This window comes from Pezoporus occidentalis, unplaced genomic scaffold (genome assembly GCF_034315485.1).
Source record: "Pezoporus occidentalis ecotype Australia unplaced genomic scaffold, CSIRO_AGI_Poc_V1 ctg4, whole genome shotgun sequence".
Taxonomy (NCBI): domain Eukaryota; kingdom Metazoa; phylum Chordata; class Aves; order Psittaciformes; family Psittacidae; genus Pezoporus; species Pezoporus occidentalis.
In genome coordinates this window covers 27,134,573-27,152,467 of record NW_026915724.1, presented here as the reverse complement: position 1 = coordinate 27,152,467, position 17,895 = coordinate 27,134,573, and the positions used below count along the sequence as shown (strand labels likewise).

General features: G+C 35.8%; 1 protein-coding gene across 3 annotated transcripts in view; it reads left to right on the top strand.

Annotated features, from left to right (window-relative positions):
* The window catches only part of RTTN (rotatin), an 87,561-nt gene that overhangs the window by 57,838 nt on the left and 11,828 nt on the right, over window positions 1-17,895 (top strand). For all 3 annotated transcript variants that reach the window (XM_062633077.1, XM_062633076.1, XM_062633078.1), the window contains 8 exons: window positions 4,128-4,239; window positions 5,011-5,209; window positions 6,091-6,181; window positions 7,178-7,331; window positions 7,513-7,650; window positions 8,612-8,823; window positions 13,809-13,914; window positions 17,267-17,361. In XM_062633077.1, coding sequence (XP_062489061.1) covers window positions 4,128-4,239; window positions 5,011-5,209; window positions 6,091-6,181; window positions 7,178-7,331; window positions 7,513-7,650; window positions 8,612-8,823; window positions 13,809-13,914; window positions 17,267-17,361 — 1,107 coding nt within the window. The remainder of the gene's footprint in view (window positions 1-4,127; window positions 4,240-5,010; window positions 5,210-6,090; window positions 6,182-7,177; window positions 7,332-7,512; window positions 7,651-8,611; window positions 8,824-13,808; window positions 13,915-17,266; window positions 17,362-17,895) is intronic.

The window sequence follows — 17,895 nt, the reverse complement described above, 5'->3', positions numbered from 1 at the left end:
ACTATTAACTGTGCTTCTAGTAAAGTTTGGAAAAACCTTTAAAATACCTTTAAAATCTCAAAATTGTCCTTAAGTCAGGGATTCACAGTTTATTCCTAGATAAATTTAAATTTTATATTCCTACAGTTTGGCCCAAAGATTTCCATTTTGATGTATGAAAAAATTAAGGAATACATGGTGAAGTCATTGCCAAAAGTTTGAAGTTTTATATATTGATGATAGTAAGATGTACTTATTCCAAGCCCGCTAGATGGCATGCTTTCCCTATCGCAGATGAAAGGGAGCCTGCTGTTCTTACTGAAGGGAAAAATGTTAGGTTTTTCATGGTCGACATACACAAATAATTGACAGCTACCAGCTGTCAAACCAAGCAGAATTGTTTCTATCAGAAGATCTTCTCTGATATTTGGGATTTTTTTTTGTTTTCCTAAATTTGTCCATATTTGTTCATTTGATGAATGTCAGTCTAGGAAGCTGAAACTGCTTTTATCTTCAGTAAGCCATATCCTGAATATATTTGGAGAAGCAAAAGTGATGTATTTTTACTAAATGATGTGAATTTTTTTCTGTGAAAAGATCCACTGTATTTTTTTTTTATGTTTGAAAACAGTTTGGGCAAAAAGAAAAAGACACTGTTAGTTTTCCTTTGTTTTCAGTTTTCATGTAATCAATACTTTACTTGAGCTATCTGCTATCAAAGGCTGCTTTTCTACAGTGTTCATGTGACCTTAAGTGAAAATAAAAATCTAAATTACTTTTTGCTCCATCATTTTTTTTCCCCATCCCCAAATTTGCAGAAAATAAAATTGAGAATGTTAAAAAGCAGGTACGTCAATAACAGGAAACTTTCTTTTTTGAATTTAGTGTATAAAATAGTCTGTCAGAGGTCTTGCAGAGGCTATAAGTACTCTCTTGCCCATTTTATAAAGAATAGCAATGTGAGGATGAAATCAATGTTTCAAGGTCATGTGAAAGCAGCAGCACTGTTTTGTTAGCTGTTATCTATGCACTGTATTTAGTGTCTTTTAAGTTCTCTGGATTAAAGATTTTTATCAAATTTATGTTTATTTTTCTGTAAGCTGGAATGTGGATACTTCAGAATGCCCAATTCTGAGATTAAAAATATATAGAATTCATAGTTTAAACATTAACTCAGGTTATCATTACAGAGGACAAATCTTCATTTCTGTTGTAACCAACATGTTTGGTTTATATTTAGTACGTATGACGGAGAACACCAATCAGCATAGATATTCTAACTTGCTTCACAATGTATAAATACACTAGGGCTGTTCTGTGCTCAGGACAGTTTAGCAAAATGAACAGTTATTAAAAAACTTGAGCTAAAAATGGTGCATGTTAAAGATCTACAGACATTTCCCAGGTAGTGTTAAGTCATGGCCATTTTTCCTATGAAATCTTCTTGCTATTTTACAAAAATGTGTGCTTTATTTTATGGAACCATGGTTACCAGACTGCTATACAGTTAAGTGATTTAAACCTTTGAAAATAGAACTGAATAGAATTAATCACTGCAAGCCTATTAAAGCAGTGCCAGTGGGATTTTTATACTAGAGGTTAAGAAACGACCTTTTATTCATATCTGGTAGATAAATGGCAAGCCCCTCACATTTCTCCTGTGTTTCCACTCAGACAGTTTTTGTATTAGTTCTAATCTGCAGTCCTCATCTTCTCCCCACACACAACCCTTTCTATTCCCCAATAATTCCCCTTCCAAAGTCTGTGGTTTCACTGTTAAGCCACAGAGTGCTGCATTGCTCCCAGAAAGATTGTAGTGGCAGTAGAAAATATCCTTTACTAGGTACAATGTCCCAGACTCCCAGTTCATCCTTATCAAAGAGATTTATAAAAATTGTAATATCTTTTCTCTCCTGGAGGGCAGAACATTGTGAAAACAACTTGATTGTGCTACTATGTCTCCTCTGTTAAGACAGCAGAAAATTTCTGGTCTTAACCCATGTTCCACTGTGAAACAATTACCAATAAATGTTCTATCAGTGCAGGAAGCTGGTATTATTCTAAGTAGATAAAGCATTTATTAATTTTTTTTTTAACTTGTCTAAGAACTTGTGTTTTATTTCTTTGCCCAAAGTGCTCAGACTGTTGTAGAATGTGAGAAAGAAGTGTGTAATGTAGGTGATAGTATTTACTAATATGTGAAAACTTATATAATACATAATAAAATAGTCAAAATTACTTTCAGCATAGTAATACTTTTAGTGCTTTTCTTATTGCAGAAGAACCGTATGGACTGCTAGAAGTTGCATTTTGGGTTTGTACTTTTTGAGAAAGTGTTTGTTTTTGTCACTTACTAGAATGCTTGGAATTGAAGCATGTTGCTGAATAAGTGCAGAATTTATCATGTGTCAAGGTGGATTGGTTTAATATAAATAATAGATTTTAATAATTATTTTAATCAGCAAGCGTGACGCTTTAAATAGTTTATTTCAATTGGTAAATATGATTTTTATTTGTATGATCTAACCAGAACTTGAGTTTAAGTTCGTTGGTACAATTTGGTACTGCATTTTACTAACAGGAAAACTATTTAGCCAAGCATGTCCTAGTGTTTCTGTGACCCAAGCTATATGCAAATCCTGGGATTCAGACATGCATCCCATGTCTTACTGTAGCTTGTTTTCTCTGTTACAGTAATCTTCTGCCTTTTTTAAGGAACAAATGAGCATGCGTGAGGAAAAAGATTAAGGACTGTAAGATGAGCAATAATGGGAGACAAGAAAAAAAATAGGGGGGAGAAGGGAGTTACAGCATGGAGATGGCAACCTTTAGGTCATGCAGGCAGTGTGGTTTCAAGTAAAGATGCACCAATAGATGCCTAACAACATTTGAAAGTGATAGGGAGTGGGAGGTGGGGTTAAACCTTCTAGGAGATGAGACTAAGCTGACTGTTCCTGTAGCTCAAAATGCTGCTGAGTAAATCAAAGCTAAACCTGGAAAACAGTGACCTAACTTCAAGGATACAATAGCTAGGAAGGGAGTAATCTGTGATTTCTTTCCTCCACAGTTTTTGTCAATTAAGTAACTTTTGACTTTCCTTTAGGTAAAAACAAGTATTCCAACTGATTTTCTAATAGAACTGGGAAAAAAAAAAAATCTTTGAAATATTTTGGTCTTCCTTAGGAAGTTTGCTGTGAGGGAAAGCCTAATGACATCCTCCTTCAAGCTCACTGGATTCCCCAGCATTCTGTATTCTTTACACTGTATAGTGAAATTCTTGAAGAAAACTTTTGTGATGTGAATGATCCAGCTAGAAAACAAAAAACAGAAATTAAAAATTGTCCTGACATGGGAGATATTTATCCTATACTCTTGAAATAGGTCACAGGTCTTGTTGTGTCGCAAAAGCGCCTTATTAAGCTGGAGACTCTAGGTCTCCTGCCTCAAGCTTGTGGTTTTAAACACAGTAGCAAGAGCATTAGGAACTTTTGAAAGCATGCAAAATTAATAATATGATAGATAATGTAAAACTGGAAGGAGGAGCATGGTAGTATGACAGTAGAATTTACTATCATGTAACTATATCTTCACTGTGACATGGATACACAGAGGCCTAAGATTAAGAGAAGAACCCATAGTCAGAAAGTCTCTGGAATGTCAGCTTTGGCTGATGACTAATGCACTTGTGATATTTTTATCTGAGCATGTCCTGTTACAAATGGACAAGTGCTGATGTTCTCAGTAGAGTAAATAATCCATGAAAAAATTGAGTTTAAATGCTTCAGTAATGCCTTTCTATCTTTATCAGAATGAAGATTGAGTCAATTATATAGATGAAAGAGGGATGAAGAGGAGGAATTTTCAGTGACACGACCATTGATCAGTTTTTAACGGAAATGTGAAATGCAAACAGCCAGAAACATCTTTCAGTAGTTTCAGTTATTGGATGTTTATAGAACATGTATATACATACACACAGATATAGGGAACAAAATGTAGTCAAACTGGTTATGAAGTGTAATTTTTGCATTGTGTTTTGGTTTTACTGGGTCCTGTCATGTTGTGGTTCCCCTTGCACCCCAAGCAAAATATAAATAGAAGTCTGATCCCTGCTGGGATCGACTAATTTCCTTTTTATGGCTTTCTAGATTCTGTCTATGTCACCAACACTGGGGACTGTTACAGAGCTTCAGGCAACAGTTCCAACAAATCCAATCAGTTTTATTCCTGAAACTGTAGTTGATCGGCTTATGGCACAAGGTAAGTCAAACTTTGGGTTTGGTACCTAATTATTAGTATGATGTATTAGCCTGCCCGTATTCCAGTATTTGTCCACGCATATGGAACTTGTGTATTGCTGGAACAATGACCATTGATGCTTCTAGTGGTTGTTTTAGAAGACAAACACGAAACACTGCCTTTAAAATTAAATAAGGGTGAAATATACTTGAGAAAAATAAGTAAAAATGGTTGATACTGTGTGAAATGTCACACAAGACTGAAGTTCTATTTCTGGCATCCATTCACCCTTTCAAAACAGTCAATTTTCGTAAAGCTGCCATGTACATATATGCACACACACAGCAATGTATATATAATTCTCTATGTATGTAGATAGATAAAAATGTATGTAATGTAAAAAAATACGTATAATATATGTAGAGACATCTGTGTACAAATATAAAATATTTTTCTGTGAAGGATAGAAGTAAAACTATATATTTTTCCAAATTCACCATTTATTTTTAACAATTATTAGTGTCTAGTAGAACAAACATATTATTTCAGGACTATTTCAAATAATGCTTTTCCAGTATCTGATTTCTTTTTTATTTCCTTTTGGTTTTATTTTGTTTATTTTCTTCCAAATATACCTTTTAAATGTAAAGTTAAATTGGATGTTTTATGAAAAATAAAAAGCAATTTGTTTTCTGTAACTGCTTTAATTAATATTTTGTGTTCTTTTTTTTTTTTTTCTGGTGGTTTTGTTTTGTTTTATTTTTGTTTTTGTTGTTATTAAATGCACTCTAGGTCAAAGTGAAACAACCACAACAGAATCTCCAAGTCAACATGATTCTCCCATGTCTGCTGCCCTTTCTAAACAGTGGGCTGTAGTAACACCTGCTCTTTTGTCAGCTGTTTGCAACCTTCTGCACAACCTGCTGGTTGTTACTCCAGAAGATACTGGAATTGCTCTTCAACAGGCACATTTGCTAACAGCTCTCAGCAGGTATGAGATCAATAAATAACTGCTGAATTACAAACAAGGTGTAGCAGTAGAGGCTAAAAGTTTGAAATGAGATCTACCAGTGTTTCTTATCAAAATTATTATATTGATCACTTCTTCCTTCTGAAGTGTTCAGAAATGCCTTAAAAAATACAATCAACAAAAAAAGAATCTCTATTACTTCTTTATGTCACAGAAAAGATAGTCATATTGGAGATTCCATTTCTGGATTCCACTTCTGTGTTCCTCTGGTAATGTTTTAGGGTTTTGTCTAGATAGTTATTTAGTCATCCTTTTTGGATAATGAGAACTTTTTTTTTTCTTTAGTAGAATAGTAAATTATATAGTAAGGTATTAAGAACTGCAATTCTTTCCAGTTCTTTTTATGATTTTCTTCTTTAAATTATGTGCAGCATTTTGAGGATGAGCCAGATCTGTCACTCTAAAAGAGACTAAAGAATGATCGCCATATTTGGGAAAGTATTTCATGTTTCCACTTGCATAGTAACAAATTCTTTCATCTGTACAAAGTGTTTGTAAGTCCTGAAGTGAAGCATGAAAATTGGTTCAGTTTTTCTTAAGGTTTTCAAGAACTTTTGTAGTTGCTCTTCATACTGCAATTACTGATAAAAACTCCAACAATTATACAAACATATACCTCCCCCCCCCAAGCAAACGGTACAGTAACAGCCATTGGATTTTGTTAGTCTATTTTGAAACAACTCACTGCTACTACAGTTGCCATTGAATAGACTTACTGCTAAACCCCACTACTTTAAGAAATTTTTTACTGTTGATTTAAAATGTTCTCCTCTATGTAATGTTAAATTAGTTGACTGCTTAATTACTTAAGTATATTTCTAACCAACTTTATTTTATTTTAGTCTTGTAAGTGCTAATCTTGTTGAGAGATGTATCTTGGAACTGAAAGCTCCGTTGGGTCATCCTTGCCATATAGAACATGTAAAAGCTCAGGTTAGAGAAGTGTTTGTTACTTTTTTTTTTTTTTCAAATTATAAAAATAATTATGTTTACATAATCTATATTCATTATCATAGTGCAGACACACTGGCTGCTGTAGGCTACATTTGTATGAATCTGTGCTTTTGACAAGGTTTAAGAAAAAATAAACTGTGTCTTAACAGAACAATTTCTGTGTTAGAACTATATATAGAACCATCAAACTGAAAACCAGTGTTTGAAAAATACAAACTGAATTTAGTGGTTACAGAAATCATGTAATAGAATTTCTTTTATCAATATTGAAATATGAGACAGTTACTGACATATTTCGTATTTATTTTCTGCAACAAAACAGGCATCTTTTCTTTGTCTCCAATCCTGCAGGCATGTAGTTCTCAACTAATTTTGATGTATTCAAAGCATATAGGGTTACTGCCAATGGAACTCCTTCTGTATCAAATTTAACTTTCTGTATATAACATATAGAACATATATATTCATGGGTCAGCACTATTTTAAGGCTTCTGCTGCTCTGGATTCAGATTTACTTTGAAGAAAGATACACAGGTTGTTAAGAAAATGTGTTTCTGCAGAAATCTGGGAGAATAAATAAATATATCAGGAATATTTTTTTTTTCCTGAAGCTTTAAATTGAGTTTGTTTTCAGAAACTACATGTATTTGTCAATATTAATGACCGTTTTTAAGCTTTTCCTTGTGAGCTTCCAGAGAATATGATGGTGTACATATAACAAGAGTTATGACTTTCTCACAAGGAACTTTATGACTAGAAAATTGATTTCACACATGTGTTTCCAGACTAAGAATTCTGTTTCATCTTCTACAATAAAAATGGGGGGAACAATTTTAATTAATATCCTATTATTTCTTATAAGTCACGTCTATTTATTCAAAACATTAAGAGTCAGTTGAGGTGATGTATTTAAATTAAAAAAAAATGTTGAAGATGCAAATATTAATTTCATATATTTTTAAAAATATTTAACAGGTGTTATTGCTACTTCAGTACTTGTCATCTGTGTCCAGGCTTCTGAAATCATGTTTACTGGTGGACTCTCAGCTTGTAAGCCAGGATGAAGTGTTGAAACCTCTCTTGGGAAATGCATTTATGATTCTCGCCAATCGCTCCAAAGATGGGCTAGGTAAAGAAGCACTTTGTTCCCATTGTAGCCAGGCAGAGTCAGGTCTTTATTTACATACCACCTTCATTTAAGTTGGTAGTTGTTGTCAGGCTTAGCTGTCCTGGTTTGTGCACACATGTGAATGGTTTGATTTCCATCCCCCCCCCCCCCCCCCCCCCCCCTCTCTCTCTTGTCTTTGCAGATACCGAGTTAACATCTGTGCTTCATGAAACATGGGTCGACTTTTTCAACCTTCTGGCTACGTTACTGTGGAAGAGTGGCCAAATATCTTTTCCGTCTGTGACAGAAGCCCTTGCAAATCATTGTACAGCAATAATTGGTAATGACTATTCCTGGATGGATTTTAACCTAGCAACTAATAAAATAAATAAACATGAAAGAGGGACATTCCTGTTTAGATGCTATTAAGTAATTAGCAGTGGCATATGCAGAATGAAAACCAGATGTGTCCAGAGCTTGACTAACTTTTTCCCTTAACTGGGTTTTTACAACTCTTTCTGATCTCAGCAGACTAACCTTTGAACTGTCAGATAAATTCACAAGTTCCGTTTGCATATATGGCTTAGTGATTCTAGTTGTAAATCTTAACCTAATATGGCACCTCTGAGTAAAGCCTGAAATAATCCATTAGGACTTCATTTTTTTCCCCTTATATGTTATGTTGGGGTTTTTATTTGTTTATTTGTTTTTTTTAAATGTTTATTATAAAGGGAGTTGTTGGGGGGGTTTGGATGTTTTTTGGTGGTTTTTTGTTTGTTTTCTTTTTTAAATTATTTCTTCATTAGTTATTTGCCTTGTTAGGGCTCTAGGTCCCCAAGATTCTCTGACATGTTTTGGTACTAAATTATGAGCATAATCCGTTCATGTAGTTGCATGTTAAGTGATCTAGGGAATCCAAATCCAAGTGCACACAAAGCAGCTGATGGGTACTGTTGGCATTATAATGTAAGCTGTTGAATAAAGTGAGAAGAGTTCAGAAAATTGTTGAACAAAAGACTGATATAGTAAATCAATTTTTTTGTTGTTGTTGTTCTTGTTTTCTAGTCAAAGCAATGCAGAGGAATTAGTTCATTCAGATGTTATAAACCCCAAATTTTTCTTTCTTAGATTTTTAAAGACTTGTCAAATGAATAGAATTTGTAAATTCCGTGTGCAGTGAACAGGTATAACTGCTTCTTGCTTGCATGCTTTCTTTTGATAAGAATTTCTGAGTTGCAAAGCACTTAAGCTTTATTTAGAATGAAATATAAAATTCTTTATTTTTCTGTTTAACCTTTCAGATAACATTTGTGATTGTATTCATCTGTCAAACACATATCCTGCATTATGTATGACTAGTTTACAGTTCCTCTCTGTCCTTTTGAATGAAGAAGGAAGAAGACAGATCCAAGATAAAGAGAATACATGTCAGAATCCATCTATTAGCTTTCTTCTGGATCACATTGAAGGATGCCAGGCATCGGTAACTCAACTTACTGCATTAATTATTCAGGTATTTAAAATTTCAAGATGTGATTGCAGGATATATTTTTGTATTTTTGTATTTTCTTAAAAAGGAATGTAGTTATCTAATAAAAAATCAGTTGTTTCCAGTTATGAACCAAGACGTCTTTAATTTGAGACATCTATTACACTCATTTTTGAAATTCAGGTAATAAGCTGGAACAAATGCAAAGCAGCAGCTTCTAGGAAGGGCCTTGCTAGGCAATTGTGCTGCAGCAGCATGGTAATATTATGTAGAAGAGATATAATACATAGAATATATTTGGCCAAATACATAGACTTTTATTTTCCTGCTTTTCCAAACATGTAATGAGATTTTTTTAAGGTTTGACACGTAGTTATCCTCACTGTAAATTACAACATTGTTTTTTATAACAGCTGCCTTCACAAAAATTGTGAACCAAAATGAATCATTAAGCCTTCTAGTTCATTCCCTAATAGTGTAATATCAGTGTTGTTGCATTTAAGGAGCACATATTAATGTATTTTCCAGGCTAGTTTTAAATTGGCCAGATAGTGTATTTTCACTACTTTTTTTGGAACTTTGTTGCCTGACGAAATATATATTTTGGTGACAAATGTTTTTTTTCTAGATACTTATTCTGAATGTTATGTCTTGCTTAGTGTAATCTCATCATAAATTCTTCTTTATACTTTTATATACTGTCCCAACTGATTATTTTTACCTGCTTTATATTTACATCCTTCACTTACATACAAACTTTTAAAATATCTTCCATTACTTAGTAAGAAAAAAAGTAAGATGTGAAATTCGTCTATTTTTCCCTTGCAAATTGGTTTCCTTATGTACTCACTGGCCTTCTTTAAATTATTTGCATTTTGTCACTGTAACAATCATAGTGACTCATGACTGTGTTTGTCTAAGAGATGCACATTTCATATAACATAGCTCTCTTTTTTTTTTTTATATAAATCATATTTAGTACTGTTTTGCTGTAAAACATTAGTTTTTTCAACATGTATTAGTGTGTATTGGATTGTGTGGCCAAAATAATGCTCATAGTGTCACTTAATCTCCTCTCTTCCTATGGTTGCCAAATCCTTGTAATCTTATTCCTACGAGGACTTCTCTTGATCTAGCTGATACCTGTCATCTCTGCTGCAGTCTTACACCACTGTGCTTCTGTAGCATTTATTGGAGCATAATTTCTATCCATTGAGACCCTGGTGTCTTTTAGGGAGGAGAAACTTCATGAGAAGATATTTCTTACTGTCTCTATATAGGCCACTAAAACTAGAATTCTTGGGCAACTAACTGCAGATAATTTGAGTGCTTAGAGATTCCCTGTAAGGACATGATTTTTCAGAGATTCACAGCAAAGCAGGGACACTTTATTGAAAGCCCATAATTTGCTAAATATCCTATTAGGGGTTTGTATTTAATGTTCTTGTATGTGCCTAAAACTGAATTCCTTGGCTCTGGCACAAGAAATGCTATTACATGGAAGTATGTCACATTCCCTTATTTTCATACAAGTATACATAGCTGATTACCAGTCTTTGCTATCAAAAAGTGATGATTCTTATGGTGACAGCAGAAAAAGTCTACACAATGAAGAAATAACTACAGCCAGGCCAAAAGTACATCAGACACTACGACATGGTATTGCAAGAGACAGCAGCTTTTTAACCTGCTCTTTAACTGTTCAGAGCAGTAGATAGACATTGCATTTTGTTCATAAAATAGCTCAAAAGATAACTTATGCTAGCTGGGGCTTTATAATGCGTTAAAGGGATATAGCTGCTATGATTTCCTCAAAAGAATAGCAGAATTAGGAAAAAAAGCAGCTTCAATTTTTAGAGCAAAGTACATATATTTATTTACTTTTTCCCTCTTTCCCCCACAAGTGGTCATTGAGAGGCAGTTGAAAGAGGAACCCATAGGATGTAAAGTTGGCTGTTAAAAAAAGCCAAACACGCACAAAACTTCACACAAAAAAGTACCAAACCACATAACGACTGAAAAATTTAAATATAACCTTCCTTCAAGAGAAGCACTTAAGCAAATAGCTGACTAACACAGAAAAGGCAGTGGGAGAGAGTTTTCAAACATTTCATCTCCATTAATCATCCTAACTACATAAAATCTGCAGAGTAGTTGATATGCAATGGCAAATGCTAACTTAGGACCTTGTCTGCACGTGTGAATATTAGCAGACCGGGTCCTAAATTAGTATGCATTCTTGCATATAAACACTTTAGTAAATGCACATGTTGACTTCAAAAGGTTTTGGTGCTTTTGTGGATGTCAGCTTTAGCCCTTGTATGTATATTTTCAAGATCAGAAGTCAAAGTAATAAGGAAACCATAATCTATAAGTCTCAAATTTAGGCTCTAGCTTTTATTTTCTACATATAAAATATATAATGTTTTAGAAAGTCTGTCATCTCCCCTTTAACTAACTTACAGAAGGTGCAGACTAACATAGCTATGTCTGCTGTGGATTTATGGGACATCTTAAATTTATTATACATCATAATTTCAAGAAAGTGTTAATAGTGTCCATTCACATTTTAATACTTTAATGCTAGTAGCTTAAAAGTATAAAATCTGCTTGCAGAAGAAATTACAGATTTACAGTAACTTTTTTCCATTCAACTAACTAGTAGTTGTCAATTATTAATACTTTAAATGTTCCCTATGATTGACTTTTTTTTCTTAATTAAAGCTACAATTCTTGATTGAAGAGTAAAGGAAAAAAAGCATAAAGAAGCATGCTTTAAGAAATAATGGAATTTTGATACTTTAATCTACATTTTGGGTTATGCAGGATTGAAGGAACTCATAATTTTGTTTTTTTTTCATAGACTCATACAATGGTTTTGGTTGGAAAGGACCTTAAGCATCATCTGATTCCAACCGTCTTGCCAGAGAGTAGGGACACCTACCACTAGACCAGGTTGCTTAAAGCCCCATCCAGCCTGGCCTTGAAACACTTCCCGGGATGGGGCAGCCACAGTTTCTCTGGGCAACCTGCTCCAGTGTCTCACCACCCTCATAGTGAAGAATTTTTCCCTAACATCTAATCTAAATATACTTTTTTTTTCTGCTTGAAGCTGTTCCCCTGTCTTTTCACTGCCTGCCCTTGTAAAAAGTCCCTTTCCAGATTTCTTGCAGGCCCCTTTAAGTACCGGAAGGCTGCTCTCAGGTCTCCCTAGAGTCTTCTCCAGACTAAACCCCAGCTTTCTCAGTCTGTGCTCCATAGCAGAGGTGCTCCAGCCCTCTGATCATCCTTGTGGCCCTCCTCTGGACATGCTTGAGAAGGTCCATGTCCCTCTTGTGTTGGTGGCCCCAGAGCTGGATGCAGTACTCTAGGTGGGGACTCACAAGAGCAAAGCAGAGGGGAGAGTCACCTCCCTTCACCTGCTGATCACCTCCTTTTGATGCAGCCCTGGATGTGATTGGTTTTCTGGGCTGCAGGCGCACACTTTCAGGTCATGTTTTTCTGGCTTGTGTAAATTAACATCAAGCTTAAAATTAGATTTTTGTATTTTTAACTACACAAACATCTAAATTATTTAATTTGAAGAGAAACCACCACTTATTAGTACAGAAAAATAGTTAATTTACTTAGAATATTCTTGCTGGTAGCTTTGGGATCTAATTAGGATCTGATTTTGGTATCTAATTGATAACTGGTTTTATTAGATCACGTGTAATCTAAGAAAACCAATTGTAGTCTAAATGTGTTTTTTTTATTTTTTTAATAGCTATAAATGCAGAACCCAGCCCATGCCTTGGTGCTTTATTTTTGTATCAGTTGTCCTTATCTATGAGTTTTGGCTGTTTTTTGTTTTCAAGCTGTTCGCGTAGTCTTCATCCCTCGACATTTTCAGTTCTGGTTACATTGAACACATAGAATTGCAGACTCATGGAATAGTTAGGGGTGGAAGGGACCTTCAAGATCATCTAGTTCCAATCCTCCTGCCATGAGCAGGGACACCTTACAACAGATCAGGTTGCTCAAAGCCGTATCCAGCCTGGCTTTGGTAACTCTAGAGCTTTGGTTGAAATTTTATTGCATATTACAATTTGAAAAATTTGTGGCAGTTATTAGCTAAAGGGCTAATGCCAATAAAAGGTGATATATGTGATGTATGTAGAAATTTAAAATCTATGAGTCCTATGGCTAAGGTACTCATGAGATTTCTGTCTGAAGTATTAAGTTTTTCTTAAGATGCTATATTTTTGGCTCTTTAAAATGTGTTTCGCTTTTTAGTATGATCCAGCAACAGTTCTTATTTTATTGTATTACACTGCTTAGCATTTTCTGTTGTACTGGATATCAGTATTGGAATGATAATTTAGGAAAAATTGCTAGGTAGACAAAATTCTCAAGTGGCTAATATATAAAGTGCAGACAGATCCTTGTCTTTCAACTATCTTGTTATATGACTCCAAATAAATATTTCTTTCAAAGCACAGAGGCTATATTTATGTTATTAGAGATACTGTGATGTTCACAAAAATAAGACAAATTACAATTTTTCTCTGGTTGGAAGAGTATCTAAAAACCCCACAGGTATCAGTGTGTCAATGATATTTTTATTCTAAAGAATTTCACTGATATTTAATGTCTTTTCTTCATCACTGTGTTGAAGGAAAGTGGAATTGCACTTAACGGCATTTCAGTGAGTCGTCTGCAATAGCAAGCCTGAATATTAGAAAAGGCTTGGAATGCTAGGGCTGGGAATCTAGGCTTTAGGAATGTAGAATGTTAAGAAAAGAGGAGTGAGCCTAAGAGGGGGCAAAAAAACATCTTAACATTGTAAATAGGAAAAATAATTAAAAACTTCAGTGCGGACAGACTGTAAAAATGAATATAGAGGAGAACTCTGGACAGGAATATAGTGATGAATCATTCAAATGAAAGTATAGATCATGATATTTATAGGTAAGAATACTACTTTTGGTCACTTTCTCATTTTGGTAATAAAATTCCATTATCTGTAGATCTGTGAAAGAAAGTCTTCAAAGGATGTGCTGAAAGAAGCTGCTGCGAATGCACTCCTGTCTCTTTTAGCTGTCAGTAAAAATGCCCAGAAATCTGCTTTGGAAGGTAAGCATTTCAAAATGTATGTTAAAAGATTTATGAATCAAATGCTTGCAGGTGTTTCATGTATTTTTTTAAATCATAATGGTTCTGTCAAAACAAAAGTCCTAGTTTTCAGTGGCATTTTTTTGCAGATTTTCACTGAAAACATTATTAATAATTAAAATTTTCAGCTGCAGAGAAAATATTACATTGTATCCAGTGTAAAAACTTGTGGTGAAATCACAGTTCTGTGTTGGAATGAGAAGAAACCTGTGAGCTTTTATTGCTAGTGGCATATTCACCCATTCAAGACCAGAGATTTTGTGCTGGTAGTATCTTCCATTTCTTGTTTCATGCTATGCCAGTGCAGGTTTGTAGGTAAAAATATGCCCTGTGTTCTCAGTTCTGACTAGAACCTTAATGACCTAGACATAAAGAGACCTTTTCTTAGCTTTATTCTTTGCTACCTCTGTTTCTTTCTTCCCATTTTACAGTTTAAGTAGGACCTTCTTCCCTTGCAATGAATCATCTTTCATGCTAAGGTTTTGATTTTACAGCAGTAAAACAAAATTTAAAAACCTCTAATCAAAGTCTTTTTGTCTCTAGTAGAACACAGTTAGACTGGTTAATTTGTGTTTTTCTCGTGTCATACACTAAATACCTGCTGATCAGCCCAAGTGCACTTTGTCTTGGGTGCTTTCTCATTACTTTCATCTCTCTGTTGGTTTGTTCAGTACTTTAAAACTACACTATGCTGAAATACATAGCCTAGATGTATCTGCTCAATCTCATAGCAATAGCAAAGAAAACTCTGAACTTCAAATCCTGTGCTATATACCTACTTTCTCCTCTTTCCCAGTGAGCTAGTGGTCTGCTCAGCCCTTGCTTTAATCAGGGCTATTCTGCTGATGACCCTCGAGATCATCTAAGACCTAACTTCCTGTGAAAGCACTATCAGTACATGAAGTGCATCACATTTTACAGTACAGAAGCCTTTGCTGTGATGCAACAGAAACCTTAGAGAAAAGGAAGAGAAGTTCCGAGGTTCAAATCAATGTCCTGAAGATATCTGTAGCTCTAACATCAGCTGTTCAACCATTAAGGACTAGGTTTTAAGATATCCTGCTCCTGGAAAGAAACACCCCCTTACAGCGGTACAAGCTGACTGGGGAGCTGAAAAGGACCTTGAGGTCTTAGTAGGCAACAAGCTGAATGTGGGAAAAATAGCAGCCTACTGGGCTGTATTAGCAGGGAACACAGCCAGTAGATTAGGGGAAAGGATTATCTTTCTTCTACTTAGCACTTGTCAAACCAAACCCAGAATAATGCATCCAGTTTTGGCCCAGTACAAGAAAGACATCAACAAACTGAAGCAAGTTCAGCAGAGAGCCACCAAGATGGTTGTTCCTACCTGTGCTTAAAGGAAAGACTGAGGAAACGGTCAGTGTTCAACCTGGAAAAAATAACATTTTGGGAGGACCTAATAGCAGCCTTCTCGTACCTTTGGGATTTTGGAGAAGACAGAGCCGGGTTTTTCACAGCAGTGCATGATGTAGGAGGGCAAGAGAGAATAGGCATAAATTGAAATGTGTCAAACTGGTTATTAAGAAATATTTTCCATTCAAAGGCAGTAAAACAGTAGCTAGACATACTTTGCAGTCTCTGTCTTTGTCAGTTTCAAGATCCAACTGAATAAGGCCACAAGTAAACCTTTCCTGATCCTACTTTGAGCAGGAGGTTGGACTAGATGGCAACTGATGGCAATCTCATCCAACTTGAATTATCCCATGAGCCTATGATCACAGAATCATACAATAATTTGGGTTGGAAGGGACCTTTAAAAGTCATTTAGGCTAACCCCTCTGCAATTAACAGGGACATTTTCAACTAGATCTGGTTCCTCAGAGACCCGTCCAAATTGACTTAAATATTTCTACAGATGGGCCACCGACTACCTCTCTGGGAAACACTGTTTCACCATACTCATTGTAAAAACTTTCTTCCTTATATCTAGTCTAAATCCCTGCTTTTTTACTCTAAAGCCATTACCCCTTGTCCTATTGCAACAGGTCCTTCTAAAAAGTTTGTCCCCATCTTTCTTACAATCCCCATTAACTATTGAAAGGCTGCAATAAGATCTTTCCAGAGCCTTCTCTTCTCCAGGATGAACATTCCCAACTCTCAGCCATTCTTCATAGTAGTGGTGTTCCGTCCCTCTGCTCATTTTTGTTGCCCTCTGGGCAGAGGATCCCAGGGCTGAGCACAGTACTCTAGGTTGGTTTTCAGCAGAGTGGGGTAGAGGGGGAGAATCGCCCCCCTCAACATGCTGGTCACGCTTCTTTTTATGCAGCCCAGGATACAGTTGGCCACCTGGGTCTGCAAGTGTACATTGTCAGCTGTTCATCCGCCAGTAACCCTATGTTCTTCTTGGCAGGGCTGGTCTCAATCCTTTCATCCCAGACTGCATTAATACCAGTGGCTGCCCTGGCCCAGGTGCAGGATCTTGCACTTGGCCTTGTTGAACTTCATGGGGTTCACATAGGCGCAATTCTCAAACTTGTCCAGGGCGCTCTAGGTGGCATCCCATCCCTCAAGATGTGTCAATACTGGTCCCACTATGGACCCCTGAGGGACACCATTTGTCACCGGTTTCTCTGGGTGTAACCGTCCAACCGTCCAACCAATTCCTTATCCACTGGACAGTCCACCCATCACATCTGTATCTCTCAGATTTTGAGAGAAGGATGTTGTGGGGGACTGTGTCAAAGGCCTCACAGAAATCTCATATGAAATCCCTCGTTCTTCCCTTGTCCACTGATATGTTCACTCCATGATCTTGTGGTGAATTGAAGACTCTAGATCCCAAGGAAAGAGCCTAATTCAAAATTCTGCACTTCTTGTCACCTCCACGTTTGCTTTCCTCCTGCCTCAGATGCAGCAAATCTGCTGCTGTTATGGAAAAGTTGGGTAAGATAAGATAAATGCATGCTATAACCTCTTGCCTCTTCTAGGCAAGATATCCTGAAGTGTTATGAGTTGCTATCATCTTCTTCCCAAATCCATCTTTCCCTTTCCATTTTAGTATTCCTTCCTTTTGGCATTCTTCTCACAGGACTCTGTTGCAAAAGGTTTCAAATGTATTCTTGCTTCTTAAGATCATTCAACTAGATGTATTCTATTTCAGAGACAGTTACTCCCTGATAATCAAGAAGATAACATATGGTATGAACTCACACAATTTGAACATCTAAATCCTTAAATTTCAGTTCAGAAGGGTAACAGTGATCAAGATCATTGCAAGAAAGATATTTTATGTTTCATAAAATACTTTTGATTATGAATGAACTTCTAAATGCTAATATTTTTTGTCTTTCAGTTGACTTGATAAACACCTGTATAGAGAACATGAAACATATTCATGTGCAGCTGAATCTGGATTCCTTAAAGGCTGGGAAAGCACAGAAAAAAAAGGTAATTGTAAAAATCAGAAGACTGGTATGTTAAGGCACTTCCAAGCTCTTGTTTCTTTGTTTGTTTTCTTAAGGCCAGTACTGTTATTACTTGTCACAGGTGAGATGGAGTAAATGACAGCTTGTATTGGATTTGTATACTAGGGTTTCTTAAAGTTTCAGTGATTTTAGAGCTTTTTCCAACTTGATTAACTTACACACTCACTCTCCCACCCAGAGTTGTGTTCATTAGGTCTCAATTTCCCTTTCCAGCATGTAAATGTCTGCTGGTTCAGGATAGTCAGGCAGAAAATCACATCAGATGGTGCTTTGCAGCTTCTCAGTTACCAGTCTTGGGTGTTACAGGCCAGAGACCCTGGACATGCACCGATGTTTCTCTCCATGTGTCTCTCTGGTCTCCTGGATCTTCTCTCACTTGCAGTGACCCTTTCTTTCAGAGACCGTTTCTTTTCAGAAATCCTTGTTGCCACCAACTTTTCTTTCCAGAACTCTTAAGCTCCTGTTTTCTTAATCTAAATATCCTATATGCTAAATA